Genomic DNA, 12,189 nt, shown 5'->3' on the forward strand with positions numbered 1-12,189 from the left:
AATTACGTCGCAAGATACCACCTTGCGCTGTATCCATGGCAACAAATCAATTAGCACATCCACGCCGTGGTAAACTTATAGTCAAAAACAGCTGTGCGCAAACAGTCACTAATTTTAGAGACAACAAACCACTTATTACGACCTGGGCGCAGTAATGGTCTTGCAAAATAAACAGTAGTTGTCTTACCTTGCCCGTAATAAAAGCGAGTGTGTGTACATTTAATCTTTTCTCATCCGTGGCAGGACTCTTTCCAGCCTTCTGCCATTTCTCATCTGCTATCATAGCACGAGATGGGAATGACTGTCACGAGGAAAGCGAAGAGGGGTGGGATTTTATTCATCTTGATTTGAGATGATAACACGTTGCCACTCAGCCTTTACAGTAGCCCGTCTAACGTCATTGATTCGTAGCGTAGTCATTACTCGATACATAGTAAGTATAGGCTAAGGAACAGTCACGCACGAGTTCGCTTTCTACACTAAACTTGTGATGTTCGCGGTTTTCTAGTGTCAGTTTGAGTAAAATGTTCAGCTCGAGCGCAGAAAACTACGAAGCACGTGCCACTGGGCTGAATAACAGACCCTTACCTCTTCTTATGATCCTGAATGTTGCAATCAATGTCCTCCTTCAAAAACAGCCACAAGAGCCCACATTTGCACCAGCAAAGTAGCTGAAATGTAGTCTGGATCGGAATGCATTGGCTTAGTTAAAAACAACTGGAGAGCGACAGCCTACAGCTGAAATGATGCTTTCATTAACGGGAATAAAACCCCTCTCTCTCTCTCTCTCTCTCTCTCTCTCTCTCTCTCTCTTTCTCTCTCTCTCTCTCCACAGCTGGCCCTAATATGTGACGTAAAACATCCCACCGGTGGGATGAAAGAAGTGGACCGGTTCCGCCTCCATCCTGGTGGTCAGATCCGTTGGGTTAAACTGATCCAACATCAGCACATTTGTGGCTTGAGTTTAAGACCCACCCAAGGGCAATGTTACACACTTCTGAATGTCACACAACCAAAATCCAAATGTGGGTAAAATGCCATTGCTCCTATCATATTTCCCATGGACATCTGGATGATTTGACATGCTGACATCTTATCATGGCTCAGACAGTTTAATTGCCTAAGAAGAACTTGCAAGAGACATAGGCCCTATGCTTGCAATATCAGACAGTGTGCGAGTGTATGGGTATCAGTGTTATTATTAAGTGTGTGTGCATTGCCCCAACAGTCATGACACAAACAGTATTTACAATGCACACAGACCTGTTTACTGCTGCTGTCATGTGAAAACCTCATAAATACAAAGTAGGTTAATAGTTGAGTTGGTAAATATTTTGACCTTTGGCCATTCAAAACGTCACCTGATAAATAAACAAGAATATGGTGCACAAGCCACAAATACCTGCTTTTTAACTAGATATTTGTATCTGTTAGCAATATTACAGATTCTTAGCACTTACAATGGTAACATTTTTAAATCTACTTAAAGGCCCTTCCCACCCACACAGGTGTTTTCAGTTATTGTGGCTCATTAGACATCTGCTCATATTGAAACTGGACTGAACTAATCACTAGTAAGAGTGAAAATAGTATAAACTAACAGGAAAGTGAGACAGATGTCAATCAAACATAGTCAGTACACACACACAGTCCTGAGAAGCCTCTAATTTAGCACACTAAGTGAAAACACCTATGTGGGTGTGTAGGGCCTTTGAGACTGTAGCATTTAGAACTTAGATTGTCTGCAAAGAGCTCAGTACTCACATCCAATTTAACGACATACTCACCTAATACTCCACTGTCGCTGCACGGTGTTCCCTCTCCAGTAAACGCTGAAAGCATCTGAGTACATGTGTGGCTTGGGTCATACGTGGAAAATGATAATGTCCTGTACCTTGAGTGACCTTGTGACATGTGATGTGTTCAACATAACAGTACTGAAATTAATGAATAAGTCAAAAAATAAAAAAAATAACGAAAAACATAATATGATACTGGGTGTGTGCTTCACAGAACAAAGAACAGGGTGAAAAGGAATACCAATTTAAAGATGGTGGCATAAGAGAGTGAGGAAAACAGAACAAGAATGAGGATCAGCAAAATAATGGGCTGAAACATCTTGATGGATGACATAATGAAAAAGGGGGTAAGAGGAAGTGAGAGGCAGATTGATAAGTTAGATAAGTGTATATTAGACAAGACAAAAATCACTAATCATCAGTCATTGAAGTCATGTACAATCCATTTGTATATTTTTGCATCAGCTTACAGACAGCGGCTCCTCTGACTGTTTATCCTCCTGCTTGGGGACATCCAGCCGGTCTATGAAGGTCTGCAGCTCCTTCCTGAAGGCTTTCATCTGGGCATTGATGCGATACAGCAGCTCGTGCTCTCTGATCCTGGTGAGCACAGATAGAGAATGTTTGGTCTGAATTAATGATTTAATAACACCAAAAATCATGCAAACTGTTTTCACAAAACAGCGACAGTCCACTGCACTACAACTGTAGTTACAAAGAAGGGTGGGCTGTTTTTGATTTCTTTATTACCTGCCACCTTCTTCATCCTCATCCAGCCTGGCAAACAGCTCTCCGTTGGTGACGTATACTCGGGCCTCAGCGATGATAGTGCTGGTGTCAGCGATGAGCCTGTCGATGGTCCGACCCAGCCTCTCCGCCTCTATGCGGATGTCTATCATCTGCTGTCGGTCCTTCAGGCTTCTGGATAAAAAACGGCTGTCCACAGGTGAGTAAAGGGAGCGTGTTGGGGTGAGGCAGCGGATGTTCCTCACCTCATCTGAGTCACTTTCCCCTCCAATAGGGCCCTCACGCTTGCGGTGGGGCGGGAGGAGGCGAGGGGAGGAAGCTGAGGCCGAGGGGGTGTCATCGTCCCGTCCTCCGTCGCTCTCTGCGTCACTGTCCCGCGGGCTGCCACGGATGCCCAGGTGGGAGGCCAGGTCATAGCGCTGCATGTTGGAGAGCAGCACACGGTTCTCGTACTGGAGCTGCATGACTTTGCCGCTCAGTTCATTGATCTGCAGACGCGCTGCTTTCAGCTCCTCCTGGAGGGCCTCCACTTTAGCGGGGTCAGCTCCTCCTGGGATTGAAACAAGGTAACAATGAAAAGTGGAACACTTCTGTAAATGAGACTTTAATGTGCAGATCCTGGAGGCTTAATGAAACTGATATATTAAGCTGAAAGAGAAGAGAAGAAGATACTCCTTGTTCTGCAGTGCAGTTGTACCATCTCCTGCAACGATGGCACATTGAAAGACAGTGGAAAATGAAAAACAAACCAACCTCCTCCATGTCTTGATCCAGCTTCATGGGATCCAGCCTTGTACTTCAGTTTATTGAGTTCATTTGTCACCTTAAGAAAAAAACTGAATGTTATTCCCATCTGTGTTTGGTATTGTGTGCATGTTCAGTTCACACACTTGTGTGAGGCTTAGATAACAGCTCGTTTTCATAAAAGCCCTGAAAGTCATTGATGATACTAACAATAGCAAAAGATTCACAGAAAAGAGGAGACACCTAAAAATGACATCTTACGTCACTGAAATTACAGCAGCATTGTGCTGCCTAATAATATCAGAAAGCCAGAAAGCTAGATAGCAGTCCCAGATGGAGAAACTAAAGTAGACTATTCCTGTACAATCATATTTAATGAAGCAATTAATGTATGTGCAGTTGTTTTGTCTTTGGATATTGACACCAATGCAATGGGCCTGTTGAGGAAATCTGGCCTTTTTTGAGTGCAACTAAACGACCTACCTTTTTGTTCTCTTCTTCCACATCTGCTAAATTCCTGCGAAGAAGTTCTGCCTCATCCTCCACCAGCTGAAGCTGCTGCCTCAGCTCTGACAGGGCCTCGCCCTGCTCCCTGCACTGTTGCCCTCCACTGCCAGAGCCGTCCACTCCTGCTGCCGCCATACTAGACGAGGAGGGGAGAAACGCATTGATGATAGTCAAGTTTAGTTTCTTGCCCCCTCATTTCTTTTTTCCTTGTCACAAATGACAGATTTTATTCTCCCAAATGCTTTTTCCTTTCCAAAACAACTGTGACTACATTTCAAACAAAAACTGTTTTAACCATCAAGAATCTGATGATTGAATTCACAGTACCTGTCCTCCCTCATGTCGTCCAGCTCTGCCTTCAGTCCCCTGTTCTCCACCTCCAGCTCCACAATCTTCCTCCCCAAGATATTCGCCTCCTCCTCCACCAGGCGCAAGCGGAGCTTCAGCTCTGATTCGCGAGTGGTTGGAGGCCCCCCAGCCTCACCTTTAGGCAGAGGGCTGTCCACGTCCCCGTAGAAGGAGCGGTACTTCTGCAGCTCCTGCTCCAGTCGGTCCTTTTCCTTGTCGATCTTTGCCATCTTTTTCCTCATCAAGATGGCTTCCTCCTTGATGAAGGCCAGTTGGCATTTCAGATCCTCATTTTCTTCCTATGAACAGTGAAGAGAGTTTACTTATTTGCTGAAATGAACATGGGCAATACTAACAATGTAGTTTTTCTGGCGTAAGTAGTTTGGTAGTGTCCTTAAAAATTGACATTACTGAGAAATGTTTCATTGCCTCGTCATATATTGTAATGACCTGATGGTCATGTTTTTCTTTAATATTACCTTCACTCACTTCAAATTATGACTCTTTGATGCTTCATTCTGCATATTCCATGTTGTTTTAATTTGGAAAGTGCATTGGAGAACAACTTTTATTATTAACCATCTCTGTTGTAGCTAACAGTTTTATAATCTAATAAGGTAAATGCTGACTCACCTCGACTGGGGTCTGTGGAGTCTTTCTCTCTGCTTTCTGTCCATCCTTACTTCCTTTTCTCTTCAGTGAGAGCTGCAGGGAAACAGTGGTTACATCAGCAGCAGCAGCTCACTGTTTTCTCACTGAAGCCAGTGATATCATCCAGATTTATGGAACACTCAAGGCTCAGTAATGGAAAAACAGGACCGCTTGATGTCACCCTCAAGAACATTTCTGGTAAAATGTTCAAACTCAGATCATGGTGCTCTGAGTGCGAGTAAAAAAAACACCCACAAAACTTGTATTTGTAGATTATTGTTTGTGTGTAAGACTGAGCAACTCACAAATCATAAGTCATAAATCTGTTATGTTACTGTGCGGCGGGACAGTGGGAGCTGCTCCACTGACAGTTAACAAGACTCTGCTGGTGTAGTGGACACTGATTAACCAGCATTATTTATGGCTTTGGGAAATATTTTCTCTTTTAAACTAATTCGATTTTCCAAACCGGACTGTATATATGCTGTATTCAACTTTAACTCTCTTAAGTCTTCACAAACAATCATCTACAATAACACAGTAGCTTTCAAAAACACAGTTTAGAAAGAAACCTAACATTTGCAATGGTTCAGACAACTATTTACACTATCCAAGCACCCAGGCACGGAGAGGTGACACAAACCAGTGCACACCACCACCCCTCACCTCTTTGGCTTTCTCCAGCTCGTTCTGCAGGGCCTGCTTGGTGACCTCCACTTCTATCAGCTGCTGCCTCAGCTTCTCATTCTCCTCCTCTGTCTTTGTCCTCTTCTCCTCCACATTCTCCAGCTCATGGTGCAGGCGCACTGACACATCCTTGGCCACCTGGGAGAGGGACACAGACAGAAGGAGAGATAGAAGTTGTTATTTATCATGAATATAGAATACAACAGAATGATGCTCAGCCTTCCGCAGACTTACCTTCAGGTCTTGCTCCAGACTTCTGAGCAGCTCTCCATCCACCTGGCCACTTTCTGTAAACCGGAGCCTCTTCCTCTCGGCCTTCTTAAGTCGGTATTGGAGGATCCGGCAGTTTTTGTTGGCTCTCTCCAGCTCTCTGCGCATGTCCTGCAGCTGGCAGGCGTCCTCCTCATAGAAGGTGTCCCGCATCTCATCCATCTCTGCCCGCATCTCCTCGATTTCAGTCTAACAAAACACGGAGGATAATGAAAATAATTAAATCCCACCGTGGGGAAATTGGTCATAGCGTTTTAAAAACACCTTGATCGAAACAAAACCTGAAGCTATGTGCAGCAGTCATTGTGCAGCCTGTATGCAAATACAACAGGTGCGACTATTGCGCACGCTCACATATGCAAGCTCTAATTAGGAAATTGAATTTGTCAGACTTGTAATATGTAATCTGTTTACCTTAAGATCCTCATTTTCATCCTCCAGCTTCTCTATCTCGTCCTGCAGTCTCTGGTCTGGCTGTGGAGCCGGCTGTGGACTGTCGGGCTCGGGGGACAGCTCCGGCTCTGAGGCGGGCGGAGACGCTGATTTCGCCTGCATCTTTGTCCCTTTCTTCCCCAAGCTCTTATTCAAGTGAAACTGTATGAGCTCGGATTGCAAGCATCCCTCCTTCCAGAAACCAGGCCCGCAGCCTACTGTGCCTTTGGAGCTCTTCTTGTTGCCGCTCGTCGCCGCAACGGCCTCCCCTCCTCTCGGATTTTTGCTCCTCAGTTTGGGGGATTTGGATGCGCAGGGCTGGTCGGAGACGACGCGGTTAGGATCTGCTCTGGAGGGTGAGGGGGCATCGGCGGCAAGGCGGGGCGAGTCTTCTGGTGTCGCCGCCGCCGCGGGCCTGCTTTGGGTCGGGTTTTCAGCACCAGTAGCCTGGACAGCAGCCGCGCCTCTGGTGGCAGGAGCGCCTCCGGCCTGCCGCTCCCTGCCTGTGGAAACGGGAGAATGACCTCGGCTGCTTCTCCCTCCCCCTCCTCCTCCACCACCTCCTCCCTGCTTTGACGTGATGAGCTTTGACGAGTTGCTGCCCTTCTGTGTAGCTTTAGATCCGCTGTCTTTGAGCCCAGCCGGAGACGACGACCGCTGCTGCTTTCGGCTGCTATTGTCTGGCTGCCGAGACGAGTCGGCAGAGGATGGGTTCATCATGGTGTCAAAGGCTCAGCTCATCCTCAGCAACATCCATACCCTTCACCAGTGTCCCTGTAGCTGGAAAACAATTGCCTTTTCAGACCTAAAGCCTATAAGAGATGGGTATGATCTCTCAATAATAAAAGGTTATCATCCAAAAAGTCCAAGTTTGTCACTTGGAATATAGCCTACTGAAAACAGATGGGGAATGGGCTGGTTATCCATAAAACATGGACTCCAGGACGCGTCGCGCATTTTACATGGAGCTTTTTGGGTAATTAGGCTAGTGGGAGTGGAAAGCACCCACAGACAGGTAGGGCTACGTGATTATGCAGTCGGCCATCCAGCCCCTGTTTGATGAGATGTGTTTGAGATCAGCTGCAGCTCGGGCAATTAGACAATCCACATTAGTGTCATGTGCGCTGCCCAGAGGGCAATGGACTAGAGAGAGAGAGAGAGAAAGAGGGAGAGAGAGAGAGAGAGAGAGAGAGAGAGAGAGAGAGGGAGAGAAGCCAATGTCAGTGGCTGTATAACCTGAAGCAGCAGCCAGCCAATTAAACCGCGCTGCTTGTTCCGTTGACAGTGAGCAGGTTCTGAGTGGCCTCTGATCTGATCCTCCACCTGCCCAGTAGAGACAAAGGATGATCCAGTCTCTTGATACTAGATGAGCTACTTCCAGGATTATAAGAGTAGTGAGAGAGCCGCTTCCTGTCAGCCATCATCTGACTCCTCATTTCCAACAAGCCCGATGACTCATTGTGGATGGAGGCAGGTTGCATCCATAAAAGTGTCCGAAGCGACGGGAAAAACATTTCTTTGACCTACTGCACAGGTGGCACAGTTTATTTATTCTCTCTTTTGTCTCTTTGGTTTGAAAAGCGGAGAATCGACAGCCACACTCTCTCACTCCGTGCTGATTCAATGGAGAATTTTAAATTAGACTAAACAAGGAAACAGCTCAGTGTAGACTCCTTTACTGCCCGGAGTGTTTTCTGGCTACATATAAACAACAAGAAGCAGCAACAGTAAATCAACCCACCTTGAAGGCCTGACAGTAGAGAACAGAATGTGGACCACAGTCTCTCGTTTGTCCTTCTCACGGGTTACACTTGTCACATTAACTGAAAACAAACGCCTGTGTGCTCAGGAGAAAAGGGATTATAACCTGGAAAGCTTCAAATGAATTTCTTACCTTTGCTGGCTGTTTTTGTCGGATGCTGAAGGGTGGTGGTGATGGGGAGGCAGAAGGGATGCTGACTCTAGCGCCTCCCGACCACCAAGCAACCTGTTTCAATATTCATGACATTACATCATCGCCAGGGAGGGAGGGACGGGGCTGCACGGAAACGAAGCTGCGCGCAGCAGGCTGCTCTCATTGGAAGAAGACAGGATGCACTCTGTCCTCTCTCTCTCTCTCTTTCTCTAACTCTCTCTCTCTCTCTCTAACGGTCTCTCTCTCTCGTCTAACTCTCTCTCTCTCTCTCTCTCTCTCTCTCTCTCTCTCTCTCTCTCTCAATAGTGATTGGATGTAGCTATTGCTACTTTAAACTCACCTTGTATTTAGCCATTTGAACTGACCTTGAGTATTTGGACTTGAATTGAACACTACAGAGAATGGGACTGTTCCAATACTTTATAATGAGCAGTTCTTACCATTGGCACATGCATGCACATGCACTTCATGCCAGGAAGACAATATGGCTGAGACCATGTCTAATGAACATTATTCAACAGCTGTCGTTGAACCAGAGAAAGTGCAGCATATTTGTCAAGAGACTTTCAGCTCATAGAGGAAGTACAGTTACTTACAGTAGCTTTCGTCACCATTTAAAGTTTACAATAATGCATGGCCCTGTGGTACACTTCCTGCTTGTCTTTGTTTTAACACACCGTAAGAGGCTATTCAGATATTTGACAAACTCAAATCAAGCACACATTAAAAGGCTGAAATGTGGCATGTTATTTGCACATATTTGGACAATTATTTGACTTTGGTTCAATCATCAGAAATGACTCATCCTTTTGTGGCTTGGATTTCAGTGAAATATGCAGTGTGGTCACAGAGGTTCTTGCTTGAAAGCTGCATGGCTCCGCTTCAAAACATTGAAAAGGTTGGTAGCTCCAGTATTATTGTTGCTTGGCCAGCGCCATCTTTCTTTCTCGCACACACAGCCCCAAACTGAAGCAGCTGGAGCACAAAATTCTTCCACAAATGCCCCAAAAACATTTGTCAAACAATTTAGTGTCTGGAGAGGGAAGAATAGGCCTCACAGTGCTTAATGTTGTCAGGGGATAAATACATTTCATTTGGAGTTCTGCCTGCTAACTAATTTCTCCCAGAATTTGTTTGAATCTGTGTCTGTTGTCAGGAAATGGAAATGTGAAATTAGAAAGGATTTGGTTTGAAAACAGGTTCATGTGTGTGTGTTTGTGTGTGTGTGTGTGTGTGTGTGTGCATGTGTTTCCATTGGAACTAGTTACTGAGGATCATTTATTCTGTTTGGAAACTGGCCCCGATTCTACTGGGCTCTTCATAAAGTCAAGGCATCTTTGATTGCATTATATTGCACAGGGTCAGAACCATCCAACCAGTCATTTGGAGTTTAAAAATTTTGGCCCTTCTCCAGTAGCTCATAACACACACACACACACACACACACACACACACACACACACACACACACACACACACACACACCACACACACACACACAGTATCTGAAGTGGTTCAGAAGATACACCCCGCAAAGAAGGTGGACTGATGTTGTATGCATCATCCCTGTGTGAGTAAAATAACAAGTAAGTTTGCAGGAAGTCCTGTGGATTTGCTCTGCTCTAAAAGTTTTATGGCAGGGATTTTGGCTTCTAGACTTCAGTAACCACAGCTCTTAGGCTCCTACCTCTGTGCAATACATTTGCTTCTGTCACAACAGGTTCTTACAACACTATGTCTTGATCCGTTCAGAAATAAGGCTATTGTAATCACAGTTTAATTGCCAGACAAGATGTAGCAGGGCCAAACAGCCCGCTTTGGGCAATAATGATGATCCATTTTCTCTGAATAGGATAACAGATGTCTGGATCTTGCACTCCCTTTCACTGTGACAGACACACACACACACACACACACACACACACACACACACAAACACATTCATCACTTCCCCCACCTATCCTCTCTTTCTGCCCCAGGACTATTCAATCATTGGCTTGCATTTAAGTGACAGATGTCTGCATTATGGAGGCTCCCATGTGCCTGACAAAATTACTGATTCTGCTTTGTCTAAAGTAAAACAAAAGGTGATGTTTGACTGAAAAAGTGTCACTGAAAAAATACAACTTTCTTCATCTCTGGGAAATATTAAATCACCACATAGTGAATATATGTAATAGTTGGACATTTTACATCTTAAAGCAGTGTAAATTAAACCTGTTTATAGTGTTAATCACTTTGGATGAGAATGTTCAATGTCATTTTTACTGGACTGAATCACCATCCTGACTGTTTGTTCAAATACTTTCTGCAGTAGTTTACTCATTCTATTTCATCCCATCAGGAGCAATGACTGTTTAAGACTCAGCATGAGCCTGAGTGACTTGTTAAGATGGACATTTTCTGCAGTGATGATGTCACTGTTGTGTGTTTTCTTTTTCTTATTTGTCCATATTCTTGCGTAGTAAATCTGCTTTTCACTTCCCAGTTCTATATCCCACACCACGCACTGGTGAGAGCACAAGAGTATAGCTACGAGGACAGGCTATGAGGGAGTGAGAGAGAGAGAGAGAGCGAGCGAGGCCCAGATGAACACTTGTCTAAAAATAACACCCTCATTCATTTCACACACACGAGGCTCTCTCTCATTCTCACGTTCTCTATTATTCACGAACACCCATACCCCGGATCATCACAGTAACATTATGTGTAGACGGGGATCCCGGGTGGCGTATTTGTCAGTGTTGAATATTATCAGGAACAATCTGCTGTGTCATGCTGTAGTTTCTGTGTTGGGTTTCATATTTTTAGATGGTAATGTTTAGTGTCGCTTAACATGCCATATGTGACATTTTTGCCTCAATTAATCCTTTTTGCATATACATTAGCATAACAGCTATGAATTGGTGTGACTGTGACCAAAGTGGCTAAACTATACAATAGATTTTGTCTTATAATACACTCAAAGAAATATAATGTAAAGAAATACAAGAAGTGGATAAGAAGAGGCATATATAGTAAATTTCATTATTTCATGATTTATTACTGATCGTTCCTGAAGTGATCACATACCATGGAGGAGATAATAAAAAATCATCATTCTTTACGTGCATATCCTGACAGGTAACTAGTGAAGGGCTGTGTGAAGCAAGTGCCTCATTGGTGCAGTACGTTTCTCCCATGAGACATTTAAAAGCACGCCTGTCTCTGGCCTCAGTTGTTGTGCTCCAGATATCAAGTGAGCCTCTGACAGGCAGGAAAATTGTTACTTTGCTGTGAAATCCACAGGGGATTTGACTGAAGGAGGCGGTTCTGCACAGATACAGACACATATTCAAACTGACATATAGTATAGATGCTGAGGTAATCATCTTAGTGCTGGCAGTGGTGTATTGTATTCCTTACACAAACATATGTACATTCTGTATGTCTGGCTGTGACTTTGTATTTAGTCTTTATCCTCTTCTCATGTGGTGTGTGGAGATACAGAAGAGAGGAAGGTCATTTCGTTTCTAATCAAGGCTGACGTTTGAATGAAAGCATTAGACATGAATCTGAAAAGCTACACATTAATGAGATTACACTAATTAGAGTTAACACCAACACAAAACACATCAACTGGCATTCTTAAGCTACAATACTAAGGATGATGAGCAGAAATCTGCCACGTTGTCTATCATAAAAGACGTATAAGGGCTTATTGTTTAAAAAGAGCTGCAAGGCATTTGAGTGCCAATGAAAAATCGAAACGTTTGGCCAAAATGTCAGACATGTTTTTGAGATTTATACAGAATACCAACTGTATTCTGCTGCAGATGTTTGAGTCTTATTTCACAGCTTGCGATTCATCAGCAGCAGTAAATCATTTGTCCTGCAGACTCCTCCCTCTCAGAGCTTTTCTGCTCTAGACATGCGTCTGTCCACCAGAGGAGACAGTGAGGAGAGGGGTGAGACAGTTGTAAGGATATGGGGCCACCTTCCAAGAGAAAGGTTGTTGATGATGTTACGGTATTCTGTTACCGAGTTGTGAAATTATTGCCCTGGGTTGAGGAATAACACAAACATCATCCATGTAATACCCCTCAGCTG

General features: G+C 44.4%; 1 protein-coding gene across 1 annotated transcript; it reads right to left on the reverse strand.

Annotated features, from left to right (window-relative positions):
- Positions 1–1,899: 1,899 nt before the first annotated feature.
- Positions 1,900–6,761, reverse strand: soga3 (SOGA family member 3; the record flags this gene model as incomplete). Its single annotated transcript, XM_022753596.1, has 10 exons — positions 1,900–2,118; positions 2,270–2,399; positions 2,550–3,096; positions 3,300–3,369; positions 3,774–3,922; positions 4,120–4,444; positions 4,779–4,850; positions 5,463–5,621; positions 5,718–5,942; positions 6,168–6,761. Coding segments are annotated over 10 exons (2,382 nt in total), but the record flags the coding sequence as incomplete, so codon positions are not given.
- Positions 6,762–12,189: the final 5,428 nt, after the last annotated feature.

This window comes from Seriola dumerili, unplaced genomic scaffold (assembly GCF_002260705.1).
Source record: "Seriola dumerili isolate Sdu_G_001 unplaced genomic scaffold, Sdu_1.0 BDQW01000191.1, whole genome shotgun sequence".
Lineage (NCBI taxonomy): Eukaryota > Metazoa > Chordata > Actinopteri > Carangiformes > Carangidae > Seriola > Seriola dumerili.